The sequence below is a fragment of the Canis lupus genome, chromosome 26, assembly GCF_011100685.1.
Source record: "Canis lupus familiaris isolate Mischka breed German Shepherd chromosome 26, alternate assembly UU_Cfam_GSD_1.0, whole genome shotgun sequence".
NCBI classification, from domain to species: Eukaryota; Metazoa; Chordata; class Mammalia; order Carnivora; family Canidae; genus Canis; species Canis lupus.
The window spans coordinates 7,746,543-7,770,322 of NC_049247.1; the positions used below are offsets into that span (position 1 = coordinate 7,746,543).

Here is a 23,780-nt window from a genome sequence, read left to right on the forward strand (position 1 = left end):
AGCTACAATGATACAACTACCACCATCAAAGATGTAGCTTAGAAAACTGGGACTGGAACTAGGGAAGGCAGCATGGCACAGAACCTGTGTATAGAACCAATGTTTTGTTTTGTTTTGTTTTGTTTTGTTTCCTGCCTGGCTTCCATCCTTCCTAATAGCAACAGCAACCAAATATGAGGTGGCTTCTGAGGGGCCACCTCTTGTCAACCTCTTCTTGGACCAGATGGTTTGAGTAGAGCTAACAGTCTCCATGCCAGGAATGGTCATGTAATCGAGGCCTGGCCAATCAGCATCCTCCGATGCCCTAACCAGTGACTGGTTCAGAGGTAGACACGTGGCTCAAACTGGGCCAGTGACAGTCAGCCCTGGGACTTTGGTTTAGAAGTATTGGTTTAGAAATGCCCTCCTTCTAGGTTTGCTAATCGCTAGAAAGTACACCTGAGGCTGCTGCGCAAATGAAGCCAAACAGGAAAACAAAATTGCAATGCAGGAGGAGATAGAATTCTCACAGCATCAATTCAGCCCTGAGATCTAACCTGGTCTGAATGTAATACTCTTGGTGATATGAATTAATAAATTCTTTTTAACTTAGGCTAGTTTGAGTTAGATTTCTCATCCTGGCAATAAAGAGACTTCTTGCTAAATCAAATAAGGACAAACATCTTCCCTCAAAGTCAGCCCTCCCTACCTCAGGCTCTGGAAATAACAATTCAGGGCCACAAGGCCTAGGGAAAGACTCCCTCCAATGCAGGGAGGATGAACACAGCAACTTCTTGATCATGTTGCCACAGCACACCTCACCCAACATTACACCATATGCTCAGTAACAACCCTTCCCTCTAGAGTTCTGATCATCTAAGACAAACATCAACAATTTGGAGGAAACAGCATGAGGGACAGGGACCATGAAATTAAAAACCATAATCCAATGAACATATTTAAAGTGTCTATTTTCTTGGGTGGTGGATAAATGTATTTACCAGAGGGAGGAAAAAAAGGGGGATGGTCAAAGCCTAAACTCTCATGTCTGCCAGGCAGGGTCTCTAGAATATGACAGTCAAGCCAGAAAATAAAGAAGCAGTGATGGCAATGAAGTGAAGAGATAAAATTAGGAACATCAAAGAATATTGAGCAAGTCTACTCTGGCCCTGAGATGAATGGGCTTGGTCCCCCTGAATTCACACTGCATTCTCACTCTCCTTCCTGGGTCCCTGGAGAGGAAAATCATGTCTTTTCTGTAACTTTTTAGCTTTTTTTTTTTTAAGATTTTATTTATTTATTCACGAGACACAGAGAGAAGCAGAGACATAGGCAGAGGGAGAAGCAGACTCCTTGCAGGTCCTTGCAGGGTCCTTGCAGGGAGCCCAATGCGGGACTCGATCCCTGGACCTGGGATCACACCCTGAGCCAAAGACACATGCTCAACCACTAAGCCACCCAGGTGTCCCACTTTTTAGCTTTAAATAATTTCAAACTTGCTGAAGAACTCCCGTATACCCTTCACCCAGATTCACTGTTGTCATTATGCCATACATATTTGCTTTATACTGTGTGTGTGTGTGTGTATGTGTTTGTGTGTTATTTTTTTTTAAGATTTTATTTATTTATTCATGAGAGACACAGAGAGAGAGAGAGAGGCAGAGACACAGGCAGAGGGAGAAGCAGGCTCCATTCAGGGAGCCTGATGTGGGACTCGATCCCGGGTCTCCAGGATCACGCCCTGGGCCAAAGGCGGCACTAAACTGCTGAGCCATCTGGGCTGCCCTGTGTGTTCTTTTTCTATAACAGGCACCAGTGAACTACAGCCCATAGGCCAAATCTCCAACCACAAGATTCTGTATGGGCAGTAAGCTAGAAATGGTTTTTGCCTGGTTGAAAAAAAAATCAAAAGAATATTTCATGACACGTGAGAAGCATATGAAATTGAAATTTCAGTATCCATAAATAAACTTTATTGGAGCACAGCCACACCCATTCATTTACATATTGTCGAGGCTACTCTGGTACTACAACAGGCAGAGTGAGTAGTTGTGACACAGACCATATGGCCCACCAAAGCCTAGAATCCTTATTCCATAGCCTTTCTGCCAAAAAAAGTTTGCCCACTTCTTTCTAAACCATTTGGGAATTGGTTGTAGACAACATGCTTCTTTACTCTTAAATACTTCAGTGTGTATTTCCTAAGAACACAACATTCTCTTATATATCCATCGTCCAATGATCAAATCATCGTTTCTCTTTAGGCTCCTTTAGTCTACAACAGTTCTTCAATTCTTCTTTGTCTTTCATGACATGGATATTTTTAAAGGGTGCAGTCCAGTTGTTTTGAAGAATGTCATCCCCATCTGGGTTTGTCAGATATTTCCTCATGATTGGAGTTTGGTTATGCATTTGGATCAGAAATACCATTAAAGTGACACTGTGTCCTCAGTGTCTCCTATCAGGAAGGACACCATGTCTGTGATTTTAACTTTGATTGCTTGCTGCCCACTGCTTTCTCCATTTACAGTGACCAGCTTCCTATCTTAACAAGTAATCTGTAAAGAGGGAGGCTGTGATTTACTCACTTTTGAATTCTTCGGCCCTCTATGTTCAACTAATCTGCTAGTATTACAGGAAATTCTCCAGAACTGGACAGGAAGGATGGGGGAAGAGAGATCCCAAGTAGACTACTCAGCTTTTGAGAAGGTGGGGCTTCTGAACCAAGAGTCCTCGGTGACACCAGCTGATGTTGAAAGATAAAGGGCCATGCTACCTCCTGGCAATCTTTGGTGCTGGATCCCACCACAGAAAAATGAGATCGAGACTGCAACATCAGCAGCCAGATGCTCACCAGGCCCCCTTGGATTTAAATTAATATCTAACTTCTTAAGTAAAACATGAAGACAATATCCTCGTTAAAAATTAAAATGCTACATGGGGATCCCTGGGTGGCTCACGGTTTAGCGCCGCCTTCAGCCCAAGGTGTGATCCTGGAGACCCGGGATCAAGTCCCACATCAGGCTCCCTGCATGGAGCCTGCTTCTCCCTCTGTGTCTCTGCCTCTCTCTCTCTCTCTGTGTCTCTCATGAATAAATAAATGAAATCTTTAAAAAATAAAAATTAAAAAAATTAAAATGCTACAGCTATGGCTGGAGTCACCTATGAATATCCAGCACCCTGTCTTCTCCCCTTTCTCCAGAGGTAACTACTATTACCAGATTCTTCTGGACTTTTATCTATGTATTTTTCCAGACTGTAGTCTATTTACCTATGTATATCTATATAGACCTATTTCTACATATATGCACATAAATATTTATACATGTACATGAAAAATACACACTGTTGCAAAAATGAATTGTTCCTAATACTTATTCTCCTTTATTTCCTTAAATAACAGGACCCCACTGAGTTGTTAGCTGGGCACATAGCCACCCAGAAATAGACATTTCCCAGCCTCCCTTGCAGCTATGTGTAGTAGGAGGACTGTGAGTCAGCCAAAGGGATGCAGGTAGAAGTGGTGTGTGTAAGTTCTGAATCACATCTTTATAAGGAGCTGCTTGCCCTCCACTGTCCCCTTCCCTGGCTGGGATATGGCAACAAGAGGTGCAGTTACCTTAAAATCAGAGATGGAAGCCATTTGATGTCAATGGCAAATCCCAATGTCCCTTCCCCAGCCAAACCAACCTCTGATGACTTCATGTGACAGAGCTTCCCACCTGTAATGGTTTTAAAACATGATCGCCCATCCTTTAGCATTCCTCACATAAAAATGTGAGATATCTGTTCGCTCCTTTTATTTTTATTTTTATTTTTTTTAATTTTTATTTATTTATGATAGTTACAGAGAGAGAGAGAGGCAGAGACACAGGCAGAGGGAGAAGCAGGCTCCATGCACCGGGAGCCCGATGTGGGATTCGATCCTGGGCCTCCAGGATCGCGCCCTGGGCCAAAGGCAGGCGCCAAACCGCTGCGCCACCCAGGGATCCCATGTTCGCTCCTTTTAAATACGGATAGGCTTGTAGCTGGTTTAACCAATAAAATATGGCTGAAGCAACACTATAGTTTCTGAGAAAAAAAAGTCATGGAAGGCCATGTGGCTTCTGCCTTATTTGCTGGAACACTTGCTTTTAGAGCAAACAGTTCATCTACCCTGAGGCCACCATGATGTATAGAAAACCTAGTCACACGTAGGCACTCTGATCAATCGTACCAACTGAGACAAACATTCTTGTCATTCCAGCTCAGACATTTAGACTAGTGGGTAAAGAAATCTTCAGATAGGAGCACCTGGTCAGTTAAGTGTCTGCCTTTGGCTCAGGTCATGCTCCTAGGGTCCTGGGATCGAGCCCCATATTGGGATCCTTGCCCAGTGGGGAGCCTGCTTCTCCCTCCCCTCCCTGCTCACTAACCTCTCTCTTTCTCTCTCTCTCTCTCAAATACATAAAATCTTTTAAAAAAGAGAAAAAGAAATAAACCTCCAAATGATCCCAGCCACAATCTGTAAGGTATTCCTAGCCATTTATGTCTTCCCAGCTAAAGCTCTGACATCAGAACACAGTCAAGCCACTCCTATCATGCCCTGTCTAAACCCCTGACCCACAGAATCCATGAGCAAAATGTAATTACTATTGTTTTATATAGCGACACAGAACTGAACACCACTTACCCTGGACCACAGCTCTCTTTGGACTGCTATGTGACAAATAAGCTACCTCATTTAAGCCTTTTTTTTTTTTTAACTTGGGGATTTCTTTGTTACAGCAGCATAGCTTATACACTAAAGCCCATACTTTTGATTTTTAAAAATATATTAACAGTATCAGAATATAGATATGATTCCACAAGTTTATTTTTCTCACCCAACAATATGTCTTGAAGATCTACAAACATAAGAATGTGTATACTTCATTCTTTTCAGAGCTATGCAAAATTTCATGCTATGGACACAGTTATTGAGCCATTCTATTGCTGGATATTTAGGTTGTTTCCAGTCTCTACCTATAACCAACAATGCAACATTAAAAAATATCCTTGCACTGCCTCCATGGGCATACACACAAGCATCTCTCTAGGGAAGGGAAGAAGGATTACTGGGTCAAAGTGTACAGCCTTGTTTTAATAGATCTTGGCAAACTGCCCACAGAGTGGCTGTATCAATTTACACTCCCACTTACAGCATATGACATTTGTCGACATCTTAGCAACACTCAATGACATCTACTTTTCTACAGGCACTTCTCTAATCTCTGCTGGTGATATTTTCTGCTCAATCCTAAAGCATCAGATTGGGTAGGGATAGGAAGTCTGTGAATCTTCCCACAATGTTGTCCCTGGGCATATGGAGTCACTCCTGTTCCCCTTTGGTTCTTTCTCTCTGCCATCAACTAGAGCCACTTCCCAGGGGAGAGCCTATAATGGAGACCATATATTGGTCCACTCCTGTCTTCAGCTCCAGACTCAGGATTTGACAGCTAAGAGGAGAACAATATGGGGTTGGGGTGTCGGGGTGGGGGGAGTCAGAAACAAGGTCCTTTGTGTGACATACTCTCTACTCCCAAGGCATCCCTCACCCACACCCAGAATCTGCTGATTTCACCTCATACCAATCCCATAAGCAGTAGGAAAGATTATCAATTCATTTCATGGATCCTAACTTTTCTCCAGACTGCTACCTCTTATTCTAACTGTAATAAAATACATATAACATAAAATTTACCATTTTAATCATTTAAAATTTCTAAATTTTTTCTAATTCTAATAAAACACATTTAAAAATTACCATCTTAATAATTTTAAGTGGAGGGATGCCTGGGTGGTTCAGTCAATTAAGGGGTTGCCTTCTGCTTAGGTCATGAATTCAAGGCCCTGGGATTGAGCCCCAAGTCAGGCTCCCTGTTCAACAGGGAGTCTGATTCTCCCTCTGCCCCTCCTGCTTATCCACACACTCTCTCAAATAAATAAAATCTTTTTTAAAAATTAAAAAAAATTTAAATGTACAATTCAGTGGTATTATATATGTTCACATCATTGTGAAACCATCACCACCACTCATCTCCAGAACTTTTTCATCATCTCAACTAAAACTCCAAACCCATCAAACAACAACTCTCTTTTCTGTTTCCCCAGCCCCTGGCAACCACCATCCTACTTTGTCTATGAATTTGACCTTCTAGATACTTTATATAAGTAGAACCACATATTATTTGTCTTTTTTTTTTTTTTTTTTGGAAAACCAAACAGAAGAGAATATAGTTTAGTTGAATTATACAACATGTGAACCCTTTCAGTTCTTCATAATTTACATCTGACTTCTCGGAAACATTTTGGGAAGAAAATGCAGAGACTTTTGGGGGGAAATAAATGATTAAATTTTTAAAAATTCCAGTTAGTGGGACGCCTGGGTAGCTAAGTGGTTAAGTGTCTGTCTTCAGATCAGGATGTGCTCCCAGGATCCCGGGATCGAGTCCCACATTGGGCTCCCTGCATGGAGCCTTCTTCTCCCTCTGCCTATGTCTCTTCCTCTCTCTCTCTCTCTCTCTCTCTCTCTCTCTCTCTCTGTGTGTCTCAGAAATAAATAAAATCATTTTTTAAAATTCCAGTTAGTTAACACAGTGTTCTATTAGTTTCAGGTGTACAATACAGTGATTCAACAATTCCATACATTACCCAGTGCTCATCATGACAAGTGCCCTCCTTAATCCCCATCACCTGTTTAACCCATCTCCCCACTCCTCTCTTTGGTAATGATCACTTGGTTCTCTATAATTAAGAGCTTGTTTCTTCATTTGCTTCTCTTTTATTCTCTTTGCTTATTTGTTTCTTAAATTCCACATGAGTGTAATCATGTATTTGTCTTTCTCTGACATATTTTGCTTAGCACAATACACTCTAGCTCCATCCAAATTGTTCCAAATGGCAAGATTTCATTCTCCTTTATGACTAATATTCCATTTTGTATATATATATATACAATATTCCATTTTGTATATATGGAATTTTGTATATATATACAATATTCCATTTTGTGTGTGTGTACATATCACATCTTCCTTATTCATTCCTCATTCAGTGGACACTTGGGCTGCTTTCATATTTTGAGTATTGTGAATAATGTACTATGAACATGGCTGTATAAGTATCTATTTCAAATCTCTGCTCTCGGTTCTTTGGGGTATAGACCCAGAAGTGGGATTGCTAGATCAAATAGTAATTCTATATTTAATATTTTTTTTAGGAACCACCATACCATTTCCCATAGCAGCTGCACCATTTTACAACAGCTGTATCTTTTTTTTAAATTTTTATTTATTTATGATAGTCACACAGAGAGAGAGAGAGAGAGAGAGAGAGAGAGAGAGAGAGAGGCAGAGACACAGGCAGAGGGAGAAGCAGGCTTCATGCACCGGGAGCCCAACGTGGGACTCGATCCCGGGTCTCCAGGATCGCGCCCTGGGCCAAAGGCAGGCGCTAAACTGCTGCGCCACCCAGGGATCTCACAACAGCTGTCTCTTGATGCACTACTGTCCATGAGGTGGTTCTGAGAGGTAGGGTGGGGAATACAATTCTTGTTCTCCCTTGGAATTCCTAGCTATCCTCTGCAGATGAGGGTGTCTCCAGAAGACCCTCAATTAGACCTGTGCTTTGAAATGCTTTTTTCATGAGCAGAATGAGCCACACTGCAACAATTCAATCCTGGCTTTCATCCATCAGCCTTGAACCTGTGGCCTCAAATGGAACTGGTTACCATATGGAAGCCTTCTGTTGTTTTTGCCAACCAGGCAGCTATTCCTCTTCTGGTTCATGTCTCCACAGTTTCTTTGGAAATCCATCCCTCCCCACACTCAGTTATTGAAATCTGGCTAGGAATGGGGTTGAACCTGTCCCAGGTTCGAGGGCGTATGACCTGGGCCTGGCCAATCAGAATATGAGTCTCCAGACCCAAGTGGCGGATTTGGGGACAGGCATTCAAAACCAACAAAACTCAAACAAAAAACAACAAAACCAACAAAACTCAGCTGGAGGTCTTTTACCAGAACTGCTGAAAAAAAGAAGCTCTTCTTCTACTAGTCTGAAGGAGGAAGATCTAACGTGAGCCCAGAGCTAACAGAGCTGTTTTGCTTGAGTATGAATCAAATGATGGGAAAACAGGGCAGAGAGGTAGATGAAGGCTGAGCCCTGATGGTTTCATTTGAGCCCCTGGATCGACTCATACCTGAAGGTGATACACCTCTGACTTCTCAATTACATAAACAAATACTGTTTTATTCTGTTTGACTTTGCCAGTTTGGATTGAATGTCTTCATTTCAAAGGCAAGTGTCAGAATTTGGATTAAAATGCCAAAGAACACGGGATGCCTAGGTGGCTCAACGATTGAGCGCCTGCCTTCGGCCCAGGGCATGATCCTGGAGTCCCAGGATCGAGTCCCACATCAGGCTCCCTGCATGGAGCCGGCTTCTCTCTCTGCCGATGTCTCTGCCTCTCTCGCTCTGTGTCTCTCATGAATAAATAAAATCTTAAAAAAAAAAAAAATAAATGCCCAAAACAGGCATGCCTCAGTGGCTCAGCAGTTGAGAGTCTGCCTTTGGCTCAGCATGTGATCCGGGGTCCCGGGATCAAGTTCCACATCCGGCTCCTTCCATGGAGCCTGCTTCTCCCCACTCCGCCTGTGTTTCTGCCTCTCTTTCTGTGTCTCTCATGAATAAATAAACAAAACCTTTAAAAAAATACCAAAGAACAGTTTTCCTTCTGGGCAAAGTTAATCACTCCAGGTAAGAAAAAAAGCCAAAAATCTTGGACTCATTACTACCAACCTCTTGCCCTGGGCACTATCATCTTCAAGGAATCAAAAACAAAGACTTGGAGCCTCATTGAATGAATCCTTCACCAAGCCAGTAACTAAATAGGCACCTAAAAATGTAGATCTCTGAACAGAGATTGGGTGTTTTTCTACAAACCAAAAACCTAAGCCATCATTTTTTTAAACAACTTTATTGAAGTATAATTCACATATCATAAAATTCACTCATTTAATGTGTACAATTCAGTGATGCTTATTATATTTACCACATCCAGTTTTGGGGCATCCCACCACCACCTAGTAAGATCCCTCACATCCACGACAGCAGTCCCTCCTCCCTACTCCCCTCCTTCCAATCCCTGGCAACCACTAACCTACCTTCTGTTCCTACAGATTTGTCTTTTCTGAATATTTCATATAAATGGAATCATACAATATGTGGTTTGGGGTCTGGCTTCTTTCACTCAACATCACGTTTTTGAGGTTTATTTATGTTGTAGCATACACAAGTATTCCTCCTTTCTGAAAGTTCATGTTATACCATTTTGCTTTTTATGAAAGACTTCCATTAGTAAAGCAGTGGCTTTTTTCATAAAAGTGAAAATCCTCTTGAGATCTCTTTGGGTTAGCAAAAACAGGTACTAATGGAGGTCTTTCATAAAAGCAGTGGCATAAAGCTTTCGGAAAGCAGGGGATACTCTGTTTTACGCCATTCTGGCTTATGAAAGGTTTCCATAGGAAGGCTGTGCTTTTGGATAGTAGGGGGAAGCATGCATTACTATGTTGTGTTTTTTTTTTCATTACTATGTTTTTATTGCTACTTTACAATACAAATTTGGTATAGATGCATCACATTTTGTTTATCCATTCACCTGTTAATGGAAATTCTGGTTATTTCCACTTTTTAGCTATTATGACCATGAACATGTACTAATCTTCGTGTAGACACATTTTCATTTCTCTTAGGTAGATACCTAGGAATGGAATTGCTGGTCATATGGTAAATATATGTTTAACTTTTAAAGAAAATGACAAACTGCCAAACCACTATTTTTATTTCTAAACTTGGCAGCAGTGGATTAGAACATGGGAAACACCAAACACTGGGAGTCCACTCTGCACACAGTGTGGGGAGTACCAGCTTATTAAATGTGATTGACTACCACATCAAGTTGCTACCTCTAAAAATAACCCAGAGTGCTGGGGGCACCAAAGCAGATAAGCAGCTGCAGAAGAAAGCACTCCATTTGGGAGCACAAGCAGACCCCCACACCTTAACTTGTCTAGTTCAAGGCCAAAGAAAAGAAACACACTTGATTTATCTACGGATGGAGCTTTAGGGGTAAAAAAAAAAAAAAAAAAAAAAAGAGGATAATTATGAGCAACCATTGCCAGTAAAGAATCAAATGCTAACTATATAAATGTAATTAAAATCTCCAAGAGAGAAAATACAAGCATAATACAATTTACTCAATTTACTCAATTCTGCAGTAAATAGTATTTGCATGGTCATAATCATATAAATGACTGACAGTGAACCTATAAAGCTGCCTTTCTTTTCCCCCCTTTTTTCTTTCTTTCTTTCTTTCTTCCTTCCTTCCTTCCTTCCTTCCTTCCTTCCTTCCTTCCTTCCTTCCTTCCTTCCTTCCTTTCTTTCTTTCTTTCTTTCTTTGTTTCAAGTTTTATTTATTTAGGTAATCTCTACATCCAACATGGGGCTAGAACTCATGACCCCAAGATCAAGAGTCACATGCTCTTCCAACTGAGTCAGCCAGGCACACTAGAGATGTTTTTCTTTATAAGCCTTTTGGTACTGTTGGGTTACTTTTTGGTCTCCTGCTCATTTTACTATGAAGTATTTCAGGCATACAAAAAAAAAAAGATATAAAATCACATAATGGATAGAAAATCATATAATTGATAGAAAATAAACATGAGCATCCATATTCTCACCCTCAGTTTAAAAAATAATAGTGCACAGAGAGTTAAAAGCTTCTATGTATTCTTTCTGGATGGTATTCCTATCCTCTGCCCCCAAAGAGGGGAACCCCTTTACTGGTTACCTCTGCCCCTCTGCCCACCCCAGATCAATTCTTTCTCTGAGCCCAAGGAGGCTGACCCCTATGGACTGCAACTCCTGCACTCCCTTGCCTTGCCTCCTACTTGGGTTTTGCCAATGGGATGCACGGTGGGAAGAGAGAGAAGCTAGGGTATTTGTTGCTTCTGCTTCCTCTCTACTTTGCTGCAACCTTCAATAATTACAGCTTCTGTCCTACACCTCTCCTTCCCCAGCAACAAGCTTTGGTCAAGCTCTGGTGATGCACCATCTCCTCCCCTCTTCAGGAACAGGACTGGCCCCAGCTCTAGGGGCCTGACCCTTAAATTGCCACATCTCTGTAAAGTCCTTTCTTTAAACTCCTTTCAGTGAGACCCTTCTGGGAGTCATTTGCTTCTCACCAGGGCCCTACCGAATTTCCACTATACTGAATCTGGCCCGTATCACTCCCTTGCACTATATAAACATGTATTGACAAGCAATACATAGTATTGTTTGGAATGTTTCTAACTTTATCATCCATGTCCTACTGTATATATGTCTCTGCAACTTTCCACTCAATGTTGCTCTTCTTTTAAAAACATTTATCCAGACATCCCCATCCCCGGTGGCCCAGCGGTTTAGTGCCGCCTTCCACCCAGGGTGTGATCCTGGAGACCTGGGATCGAGTCCCATGTCAGGTTCCCTGCATGGAGCCTACTTCTCCCTCTGCCTGTGTCTCTGCCTCTTTCTCTCTCTCTCTCTTTCTCTCTGTCATGAATAAATAATCTTTTAAAAAAATAAATAAAAACGTTTATTCATGTTGACACATGTAGCTCTAGTTTATTTATTCTGCTCATCATAGCCCGTCCTATGGATGTTCAGTGGAAATATCCATTCTGAAGAACATTTAGGTTTCTGGTGTTTAGCTCTTACAGACAAGTGTTCTGAAAATTCTTGAACATCTCTATTTGAATGTTTAACTTTGTGGATATGCATTACTTCTAAACATGTAGAATGGATTAAAAGAGAGGGAGAGAGAAAAACACTGATATTGGCTCTGTGAGCTGGGATGCCCATACCTTCTTTCCTACAATGGCTAATTACCATCCTTTTATAGCACATGTAGAAGACACAAACAAGTGAGTTTCTTTCAGAGGTTTGGCGATCTGCTACCTCTCCTGTACTCTCAGGCCCCAAGCTCTGCCCCAGTGGGAAGATGAGGTTAATGACTCCAGGTCTCAGCATGGCTGTGAAACATTTGGAAATGTCTGCTTAACACAACTTGGCTAAATAATAAGACCCAGAATTGGGGAGTCACAACCCAAGTCAACAATTATTGCAAGAATTGCCAGCAATGGAATCTCACGGCATCTTCAGAGAGGGCTCTGGCCCAGAAGCATTGCAAGTTGGTAGGCAACCCAACAGATTGCAACAGACATGGCCACCACCAAAATGTGGTGTCTGATAGCTGTGCTTCTCTCAAGGGGTAAGGTTTTTTTTGTTTTGTTTTGTTTTGTTTTTAAGATTTTATTTATTTATTCATGACAGAGGGGGAGAGAGAGAGAGAGAGAGAGAGAGAGGCAGAGGGAGAAGCAGGCTCCGTGCAGGGAGCCTGACGTGGAACTCCATCCCAGGTCTCCAGGATCAAACCCTGGGCTGAAAGCGGCACTAAACCGCTGGGCCACCGGGGCTGCCCACCAAGGGGTAAGTTTTTGAGAGATTACATTTATGTAATTATCTTTCCAAGGAAGCAAATTCAAACAAAGATTTCTGGATGCTGAATATATTTAACTAAGACTCATCACCATGAAAACACTACTAAGGATGGCAAGTTGACTTCACCGAAACAGCAACAATTTTATACTGGAAAAAACTGAGTCATGTGCCAGGATTGATTCGTGATGTCTGCTATAGGAGCAGTAAGTGCAGGTATTAGACATGAGTGCCAGATGTTTGGCAGGCAGGATAACCTAACTTTTCATATCCACAGTCTGTCACTTCTTAGCTAAGTCATATAATCTCTTTGTATCTCAGTTTCCTCAGCTGTCAAGGAGTTAGGAGATGAGGTAACAGGCCATATACTGGTTTATTTTTTTAATTGAGGTATATTATACATATCAATTTTATTGAGGTATAATTTACATATCAATTCACCAATCTTAAGGTGTACAACTCAATGAATTCTGGCAAATATACATAATTGTGTCAACACCACCATACTCGGGGCATAAAAGAAAGGTTCACAAACTTTGCTGATTCACCATGCCCTTCTTGTCTCAGTATACTTTTCAAGTCAAATAACTGAAAAGTATTTATTTATTTATTTATTTATTTTTTTTAAGATTTTATTTATTTATTCATGATAGTCACAGAGAGAGAGAGAGATGCAGAGACACAGGCAGAGGGAGAAGCAGGCTCCATGCACCGGGAGCCCGACGTGGGATTCGATCCCGGGTCTCCAGGATCGCACCCTGGGCCAAAGGCAGGCGCCAAACCGCTGCGCCACCCAGGGATCCCTTGAAAAGTATTTATGTCTAACAACTCAGTAGCCTTTTGAGGAAAAGAATATGCAGAAATTGACAAAAACATTTTTATTTCATTTTGAAATAACCAAAATTATTTACTAATGGGATGTGTGTACTTATTGGGCTTTGTGTTAAATTCTCAAACCTTGGAATCAGATTGGACACTGTCACCATCATTTCTTTTCCATACAGATTTTCACATAATACTTGATTCTAATCACAGACCACTAGAAACCTAACTTCACAAAGATAAGATATCATCAAAAAGAATTTAGTGTGATCTAACGTGCAGGTGTGAACTATGCCAAATTAGCAGTTTAAGTGGTGTATGGCAGATGTCATTGTGTTTTCCTTGAAAATTTAATTTTACCCTATAGTGTCCCTGTGAGCTTGAAGCAGTTCCTTGAAGGTGCCTTGACACAGTGTGGGAATCACAAATATAGATTCCCCCCTCCAAAAGATGCGTGTCCAGCATCCCTTTCTTTCTTTTACTACCAGTATTTTTTTTTTAAGATTTTACTTATTTATTCATGAGAGACACACAGAGAGGCAGAGAAACAGGCAGAGGGAGGAGAAGCAGACTCCATGCAGGGAGTCCGATGCGGGGCTCTATCCCTGGACTCCGGGATCATGCCCTGAGCCAAAGGCAAAGAGGGTCAACCACTGAGCCACCCAGCCATACTACCAGTATTTTTATTTTCCTTTATAGGATTAACTGGATTATTCTTATTTCATATCATTCCAGTCCTAGGCTCCAGGGAAGACATGTAACCAATGCCCAGCCAATAAGTGCCACAGTAGCTGGTTAAGTAAGGGATAATCATATAACCCACGTTAGGACAAAAAGTTGGCCCTGGGACTCCTGCTGGAATTACCAGGGAAGATGCTCTGTTTCTGCCAATTTGCTAAGCTGGTAGATGCCAACCTGGGGTTGCCAGTGCACATCTTTACCACACGTGGGAGAGACTGCCTGACAATAAGGCTGATATAGAAGAAACAGAGAGGGGGTTCCTGGGTGGCTCAGTCAGTTAAGCATCCAACTCTTGGTTTAGCTAGGGTCATGATCTCAGGGTCATGGGATCCAGCCCCACCTCAAGCTGTGCCCTCAATGCAAAGTCGGCTTGCCCCTCTCCCTCTGCTCCTCCCCCTGCTATGCTCTCTCTCAAATAAATAAATAAAATCTTTTTTTTTTTTTTAAAGGGAAGAAGAAACAGAGATACACACAAAGACATCATTGGAGCGCCAAGATCAAGCCTGACTTGAAGCCATTTGTCACTGGACTTCCCAATATATGAGCCAATAAACTCCTTTTTTTGGCTTAAAGCCAGCTGAACGAGGTTTCTGTCACTTGCAACTAAGAATCCTGACTAATGCATTATGTCAAAGCACTGTACAAATTAAATGAGACCTCAAAAGTTCAATATTTCTTTCCAGAGCCAAGGGTCTCAAGATACTTTGGGAGTCCACTGTGTTAAGAACTCAAAGAATATCTGATGTACACAGTACCATGTACTTGGGTTCAAATTCCAAAATCCCATGATTTTCAAGCTACTTAACATCTCTCAGCCTCAGTAGAAAGTAGATTAAATGAAATAATCCATAGATCATACAGTTAGCTCTTACTGTTGCTATTATTGTCAGCCTTTGTTTTATAGACAAAGAAACTCAAACTCAGAGAGGCGGCTTGCAGGTAGTAGACAGGGGCAGGCCAGGGGTTCTTTCCACACAGCCCACTTCTAAAGAAAGAGATCCATAAGGCCATGCAAGAGGAATGAGAAACAAAAGGCTACAAAAGGCACAGACCTGCCTTAGGTAGTGGTTAAGAGTATAGACCTTGATGTTCAACAGCCTGGGTTTGAATCCTGACTCCAATATATACAAGACATGTGGCTTTGGGTATATGATTTTCTCTCTGTAAAATGGGATAAGAGGATCTATTTCATAGAGCTTTAATAAAATAATACTGACCTTCTTGTTTCTACCCTGTCCCTCTCATAGCTATTCTATACACAGCAGCCAGAGGGCTGCCTGTTTCATTGGTAGGAAAAGCCAAAAATCTTTGACACTGGCCTACCAGGCCCCTGCATTTCTGTGAAGTCAGGTTTAGGGAAAGGCCTCTTCAGGCCACCTCCTTCCTGGATGGACAGAGATGGGGTCAAGTTTCCAGTGATGCAAGTCAGGAAATGTTTATTAAATCACCTGCCACGGTGTCTGTAAGTGACCTTCTGTGGTCATACCACAGGCCACAGGGCCAAACATGGACTGGTTTCAGACAGATGCTCAATTCACCAGCATGGCTGAAATCCCAACCAGAAAACAAAGTCCCCATAGCCACTTGACCTTGCCCCCGAATCTAGTGAGGCTCTGGCAGATACAAATCACAGTCAAAAGAAAACAGGTCCGGGCAGCCCGGTGGCTCAGCGGTTTGGCACCGCCTTCGGCCCAGGGCCTGATCCTGGGGACCCGGGATCGAGTCCGACATCAGGCTCCCTGCGTGGAGCCTGCTTCTCCCTCTGCCTGTGTCTCTACCTCTCTCTCTCTCTCTGTGTGTCTCATGAATAAATAAATAAAATCTTTAAAAAAAAAGAAAGAAAGAAAGAAAGAAAGAAAGAAAGAAAGAAAGAAAGAAAGAAAGAAAGAAAGAAAGAAAGAAAGTCCTAGAGATTATGACTTGACTTTTGCCAAGAGGGCGGGGAATTCCAAAGACCTTTCAAATCCTCTGGGGTCTGACAACTAGGTTTCCTCTTTCCTCTCCTCATTTGAAAAAGGGAAGGAGAGGTGAAACAGAGACATTAGCTATGACCTCAAGAAAGACATAATCAGAGAGGTGCAAACATGAAACCCACCAATCCCAGATTCTGAGGCAGACATAGGGAAAACTAAGATAGACAGGAATTTTCTGGTTAAAAAAATAATAATAATAAATCCTTCCTTTCTAGTTCCAATCTCTCCACCTGCCTACCTGTTGTGACTTCCCAATACATATTTGAAAAGTATTTGAAAGTCTGTCCAACACACACACAATGACGATGTACACCCTACTTATTATACACCTATCCCAGAAACTTTCATCTCAGGTGTTCAAAGTTCTCATATTTATTATGGGGGATGTGTAGGTAAGAGAGGGGCCTCCCAGCACAATGAGAGACATCCGAACTAAGCATTTAGAATAATAAGTTCTAGTGCCAGCTTTACCACTCAAGAGCTGTGTGACCCCAGTTGAGTGAATTAGATTCTCAAGCTTCAGCTTCCCATCTATGAACTGAAGATATAGACAATGTTTTTGCTCTAGTCTATGACCTTGACTCACAGGGGACTCTGTGGCCTTCCATCCGTCACTGGCCTCTGACCTGGGAGTTGTCCACCAAATCCTGAGGCCAGCAGGGTCCCTCTTCTCCAAAGGCCCAGTCCATTCCAGTTCCCCCACTGCTGAAGAACTGAGCAGGTGACATCACAGCTCCTCCTACCCCCCAGTCAGCTGTCCTACAGCCCTTGCTGTGTACCAGGGGACAAAATCCAGAATTCTCCATTCCTCTCTGTCCCTCACACACCTGAACCCCAAAGATATGAAGTAAGAACATAAATCAAATGCCTCCTTTGCAAGTGCTGCCTGCCAAGACTAGCTATCTAATTGCTGTTGATTGCATTAACTGAATGGCTCTGAAGTGTTAAGACAACTCCTCCTCCTAGTATAAGGCAGGGCAAGGGAAAGCAATTCAGGAAAAAAGCTCCTCACAGTAAAACTCTTCACCCACTCTCAACCCTAACACCCCTTCCATGATTCCACGGCTGAATATGATCCGAGAGCCCAATAGGACTAAGTGTTAAGAAGCAGCTGAATCTTCTAGATGGGACTGGAGCCAGAAGGATCCCCTCGGAACTGGGTGAGCCCTACGCCCTGGACCTGAAGGAGAGGGCACCAACCCACACGTGCCCCACAGGCCAAAAAAGGCCTACGTTATTCTCTGCTCATGCTTAAAACAGACCCCACCCCTCCACCTTCCTGCTCCATCTCTGCAGCACCCCTCTCTTTAAACATCAAGGTCTATTGCCTCATGTCTAGAAGACCCATCATAGACAAAATCCTCTCCCCTCCTGTGGACACTGTAAGAGGCCAACCAACTGCAGATAAGAGCTCCATGTCATTGCTCCAGCTGAGGATAGGAAGAAGTGGGGTGAGGCTGTGCAATGTGATTTCTGGCAAACAGAGCCCAACTCCACAGAAAACAAATACAATCTAGTAGCTGGAGAAGAAAAAAGCTCCATCCCCAGAAGCGCTCCAGAAGTCCTTCTTGGCCAATGCCAAGGTTTCAAATGAGGTGTCTCTAGTCACCTGAGTTGGTAGCTGGGACCTCTTTGAACCTCCTTGCAAGAACAACTCCTCCGGCCAGGACCCCACAGGGGCAATGTCATTCTCTCAAGGGGCCTCTCTTACATCTGGCCTCATCCTATCCGGTGTAAAGTTCTGGGCCAGATGGGTGAGGGCTCTGAGCAGCCTCTATCACTGACGGGGGCAAACCAGCTGTCAGAACTGACAGATGTCATCCACAAGGCCAAACAGTCTGCAGCAGCGGCGGAGAGTAGGGCATAGACACCAGAGCCCCAAAAACGCAGAACAGGGGTCCTTAATCCCTAAGCAAAGCCTAGGGGTTCAAGGTGAACGGCTCCCAAGCACATCTCGCAATATGCAGTTGCAGAAGAGAGGGCTACCTCACCAGAATAGAGAAGCTGAGCTGCCAAAAGCAGGTGGACGGGGTGAGGTTAGGGGAGACCCCTGCCGAGGTGGGGGTTGGGCTGTTTTGTGAAACCCAGGACAAATCTGTCCCCTCAGGCTTGCCCCATATGACACACCTGGAACTTCCCCTCAGAGGCCACAGACCAACTTTCTGCAGAGGAGGAGGTGTGCGGAGCAGAGCCGGTGCGAAGGCGGGGTAATGGGGGGCTAGGACCGGGCGCCCCAAGTGGATGAAGAACTGAAGTGCTGGCAGTTAGGAGGGTGCTGGCCCACGCGGACCACCAGCCCCTGGTGCCCAGCCAGGGGCACCGCCCTGGACCCTGATGATCCCCACCGCGCCGGCTGGGGAAGCAGGAAGGGGAAGGCACCGCACCGCAGGTAGCAGAGTTGCGCGACCAGGTGGCCCGGCCCTACCTGCAGTTCCTGAAATTCTCCCTCCAGCTCGTGCCACTCGCGCTCGCAGCGCTCCAGCTGGCCGGACATGGCGCGGCGATGCGAGGCGGCGGCAGCTCCCGCAGCGTGGCGCGGGCGGACACCGGCACCCCAGCGCGGCCACTCGCCCGCCGCCTTCGGAGGCACCAGCTGTTCCTGCGCAGCCGGAGCCACGCGCGCACCTGACGTCACAGCCCCCGCCCCGGCCCCGCCCCACCCCCTCGCCGGAGGCGGCCCGCGCATGCGCACGCGCCTCCGCCGGCTCCGCCCCCGCGCGCCCGCCGCGAGACCGCTGTGGTCCTCGGGTCTCGGCGGTCTCGGTTGCCGTCTCCTGGCGGGTGCTGCTGCCCTTCCAGTGTCTCCTGGTTGACGCTGGGGAACTTCTCCGCCCTGCATTTGCACAAGATCGTGTTTATTTGGCATGTCCGGAGTCGGGAGGAAGGAGGATTTGGGGGAGCTGAGAGCTCAGCACTCTCGGCATTCATTGCCTGAACAGAGCCAAAGCCAATGGCCTGTAATGCTAGAACTGACATTGACCATCCAGCAAGGTCGCCAGGCAGGGAGGGGAAGGGCAGAGAGGGACCCGACGTCTCACCGTGTCATGACTTACTGCAACTAATACATCTAGACTCCTGTCATCTGCATAGTCCCCTGCGAGAGATTCTGCGCGACTCTCGACAGCAGTGTCTGCTGCTCATGTGACACCATTGCCTCTCCTTCCCTGCATGGACGTAGGATCTGTCCCTGCCTCCCTTCCCAGTGACATCTCCTATCTCACCCCCCTGGATCAGTACTTCCCAGACACTTTTTTCTCTTCCTATCCTTGCATGGAACATTCCCTCTAAATCTTCATATGGTTGCCTTTTTCTCATCATTCAAGCCTTAGGGTTTTTTGTTTGTTTTTTGTTTGTTTGTTTTTTATTTATTAATGATAGTCACACACACAGAGAGAATGGGGCAGAGACATAGGCAGAGGGAGAAGCAGGCTCCATGCACCGGGAGCCCGATGTGGGATTCGATCCCGGGTCTCCAGGATCGTGCCCTGGGCCAAAGGCAGGCGCCAAACCGCTGCGCCATCCAGGGATCCCTCAAGCCTTAGTTATAGTGACACCTGTATTAATTTCCTAGGGCTGCTGGGGGCAGCTGGCTGGCTCACTGGATAGAGCATGGAACTTTTGATCTCAGAGTCCTGAGTTCAAGCTCTACATTGGACATGGAGCCTACTTACCAAAAAAGAAAAAGAAAAGAAGTCCTAGGGGACAGCCCAGGTGGCTCAGCAGTTTAGCACCGCCTTCTGTCCAGGACTTGATCCTGGAGACCCAGGATGGAGTCCCACTCCGGCTTCCTGCATGGAGCCTGCTTCTCCCTCTGCCTGTGTCTCTGCCTCTGTGTGTGTGTGTGTATCTCTCATGAATAAATAAATAAAGTCTTTAAAAAAAAAAAGTTCTGTACTTTTGGGCAGCCTGGGTGGCTCAGCAGTGTAGCACCACCTTCAATCCAGGGCCTGATCCTGGAGACTGGGATCGAGTCCCACGTCAGGCTCCCTGCATGGAGCCTGCTTCTCCCTCTGCCTGTGTCTCTGCCTCTCTCTCTCTCTCTTCTGTGTGTGTGTGTGTGTGTGTGTCTCAATAAATAAATAAAATCTTAAAAAAAAAAAAAGAAATCCTAGAGCTGCCTTAACCACAAACTGGACTGCTTAAATACCATAAACTGAGTGGCTTAAACAATAGAAATATATTCTTTCACAGTTTTGGAGGCTGGAAGTGTGAAATCAAGGTGTCAGCAAAGACATGCTCCAAACTGGGTAAAGTCTTTCCTAACTTCTTCCTATATTGTGGTGGCCCTCAATCTTTAGCATTCCTTGCCTTGCAGCTTCATCCCTCCAGCACTGCCTCTGTTGTTATATGGCTTTCTTCCCTGTGTGCTTGTCTCTGTATCCTCTCCTCTTATAAGGACACCAGTCTTACTGGATTTAAGGGTCCACCACACTTTAGCATGATCTCATCTAAATTTAACTAATTACGTCTGCAAAGACCCTGTTTCCAAATAAGATCGTGTTCTGACATAGTGGGTATTAGACCTTCAACATATCTTTCTGGGGGGACACAATTCAAAGTGTAACATCTCTGGAAAAAAAAAAAAAAAAAGACCTTTCCTGAATACCCAGAGCTTCAAGCCTCCTCCCAATCACTTATATGTTACCTGTCTTATTTCCTTTGTATAAGTTACCATTATGTGAAAGTACTTGTCTCCATGTTGGTTGTATGAATCCCTCCCTGAGTATATAATCTGCATGAGATCTCAGGGATCTTGTCTCTCTCTCGGGCATCACTGTATCCCCAGAGTGTGGCACATAGTAAGGCCTTAATATCTACCGAAGGAATACACATGAAAGATCATCTACTGCAGAGGTTCTCAACTTTTGGGGTTCACAAACCACTCCAAAAACTGCATAGGGAATATACACATAAGCACACAGAAATATATGGAATTCTTAAATGAGGCCTGAAGAAAAGTATGACTTACTCAAGATTCCCAACAAATTAATGACGAACTTTGAGTTTTGATTCTCATCCCTGGGGGTTGGAGCTTCAGCATATCTTTGGGAGACACAATTCAATTCATAACAATATCTCCCAATAAAGGTGAAAAGGCTTTGTTTGCATGCCTGGTTATTGCTGATTGGATGTCAGGCATTGTGAATTTTACCTTGTTGATTGGTTCCCTTCCTCAATCACTTTTTCTTCTCTTCCTCCCTATCTCTCCCCTCCCCCTCCTTCTTTTGTATTTCAGTTTTCCTAAAAATATTCTTGAGCTTTAAATTAGATGTAGTTACTTGGAAACAATTTTATCCTTTCAAATCTTGCTTTTAACATTTATCTGAGACTAAAACAGTGCTCAGTCTAGAGCTAATTTTTCCCCACTATGTGAGGTAGGACCAATGAATCATGAAGTTTTTCAGGGTGGCTAGTGGAACAAGGCACTATTCCTGGGCCAGTGTGAGTGCTATACATGCTTACTTCTAATTATTTTAGGTGGTTCTTTCCCTGGCTTCAGGTGGTTGTCCTTGCATACATGTTGACCAGTACTCAGCTGACTGCTGGGGGTAGGGGTAGGGTTTGGCGGGCCTCTGGACTCTCTGTGTGCAGCTGTTTCCTCTCTACAATTCTAACCTCCTCCGTCCCCCTGGGCTCTCAGCTCTATCTTGTCAACTCTGGGGATCTGCCAGGCTTCACGTGAGACCCCCCCCTCTCCCTGCACCAGTGCCTAGAAACTCTCTCAAGACATTAAGTGGGGGGGGGGGGCAGCCCTGGTGGCTCAGTGGTTTAGTGCCACCTTCAGCCTGGGGTGTGACCCTGGAGACCTGGGATCAAGTCCCACATTGGGCTCCCTGCATGGAGCCTGCTTCTCCCCCTGCCTGTGTCTCTGCTTCTGTGTGTGTGTGTGTGTGTGTGTGTCTCATGAAAAAATAAATAAAATCTTTTTTAAAAAAAGACAATAAGTGGGGTAATGGTAGAAATAACCCCCACAATTTGTTTCCTATTTCTCAGTGCCCCCATCCTCTGTTGACTGACATCCAGTGTTTTGAATGAAAAACATCATTTTGGGGACACCTGAGTGGCTCAGTGTTTGAGTGTTTCTGTCTGTCTCTCATGAATAAATATATTTTTAAAATCTTTTTTTAAAAAACCATCATTTTGGGGCAGCCCAGGTGGCTCGGCGATTTAGCGCCGTCTTCGGCCCAGGGCCTGATCCTGGAGACCCGGGATCAAGTCCCACATCAGGCTCCCTCCATGGAGCCTGCTTCTCCCTCTGCCTGTGTCTCTGCCTCTCTCTCTCTGTCTCTCATGAATAAATAAATAAATAAATAAATAAATAAATAAATAAATAAATAAATAAATCTTTTTAAAAAAAAGAAACATCATTTTGTATATAGCTTCCCCATTTTGTGGTTGTTTCAGATGAAAAGATAAATCTGGTCCATACTACTGTAACTTCACCAGCACCAAAAGATTTGGGATCCCAAATGCATTATGCTGCATATTGATGCAACTATGCATCAATAGTTCATTTTTTTTCTTCTGCTGAGTATATTTCATTGTATGATCAATTTGCTTTTCCTTTCCATTCACCAGTTGAGGGACCTTTGGATTGTTTCCAGTTTGGGCTGATTATGAATAAAGCCACTATAAGCATTTATGTAATTTTTTTTAATTAAGAAAAGGACAGGGCAGCCCCAGTGGCGCAGCGGTTTGGTGCGGCCTGCAGCCCGGGATGTGATCCTAGAGATCCCGGATCGAGTCCCACGTCGGGTTCCCTGCATGGAGCCTGTTTCTCCCTCTGCCTGTGTCTCTGCCTCTCTCTCTCTCTCTCTCTGTGTGTGTCTCAATAAATAAAATATTAAAAAAAAAAGAAAAGGACAATTTTATATTAAAATCCAAGCTTTTTTTTTTTTTAAAGATTTTGTTTATTCGGGGGTAGGGGACATAGAGACATAGGCAGAGGGAGAAGCAGGCTCCCTGTGGGGAGCCTGATGCAGGACTCGATCTCAGGATGCTGGAATCATGACCTGAGCCAAAGGCAGATGCTCAACCACTGAGCCACCAGGTGCCCCAAAATCCAAGCGTTTTAACTTAATTTTTTAGAGTGATCTCTACACCCATCTTGGGGCTCAACCTTACAACCCTAAGATCAAAAGCTGCCCACTCTACCAACTGAGCCAACCAAGCACCCCTAAAATCCAAACTCTTACTTTCTTTTGAAAAATGGGAATATAGGGGCACATGCATTATTCATGGAACCCTTTTGTAGATGGCAGGGGCTGGCCACCCCAATTGGCATCGCCGCTCAGGGGCCAGAAGTATCAGATCTTCCCTGGCTGCCACCCTGACCCAGTTCCTACCCAAAGTGCTCTCAGATTCACTTGTCAGCTCCCTGGGACTAGATCTGGCTCTGCTAAAGGACTTTGATCATGAGGAGTGGGAAAGTGTATTATCCTCCTCACCCCCTGCCCACACCACCAGAGGGAAATCCCTTTTTAAGGCACTCTATTTAGGAAACCTGTCAGTCTGAGACTTTGTATGACCAGCTGAAAAGAGTCATAAAAGTAGCAAACACATAGCACCCACTATGTGCCTGGTGCTCTTGTATATACTTTATGTATATGCATTAATGCATTAAGCCTTCACAACAGCCTTGAGGAAGGACTTCTATTCTCCCTGTTCGACAGGTGAATATTAAGGCATAGTTTCCCCAACTTTTAATGT

The 23,780-nt window shown here is 44.1% G+C and overlaps 1 protein-coding gene across 4 annotated transcripts in view; it reads right to left on the bottom strand.

Moving 5' to 3' along the window:
- The window catches only part of TMEM120B (transmembrane protein 120B), a 47,974-nt gene extending 29,314 nt beyond the window's left edge, over positions 1 to 18,660 (bottom strand). For all 4 annotated transcript variants that reach the window (XM_038574970.1, XM_038574968.1, XM_038574969.1 and 1 more), the window contains exon 1: positions 18,496 to 18,660. In XM_038574970.1, the coding sequence (XP_038430898.1) occupies positions 18,496 to 18,564 (69 nt within the window). In that variant the 5' untranslated portion in view covers positions 18,565 to 18,660. The remainder of the gene's footprint in view (positions 1 to 18,495) is intronic.
- Between the last annotated feature and the right edge of the window lie 5,120 nt (positions 18,661 to 23,780).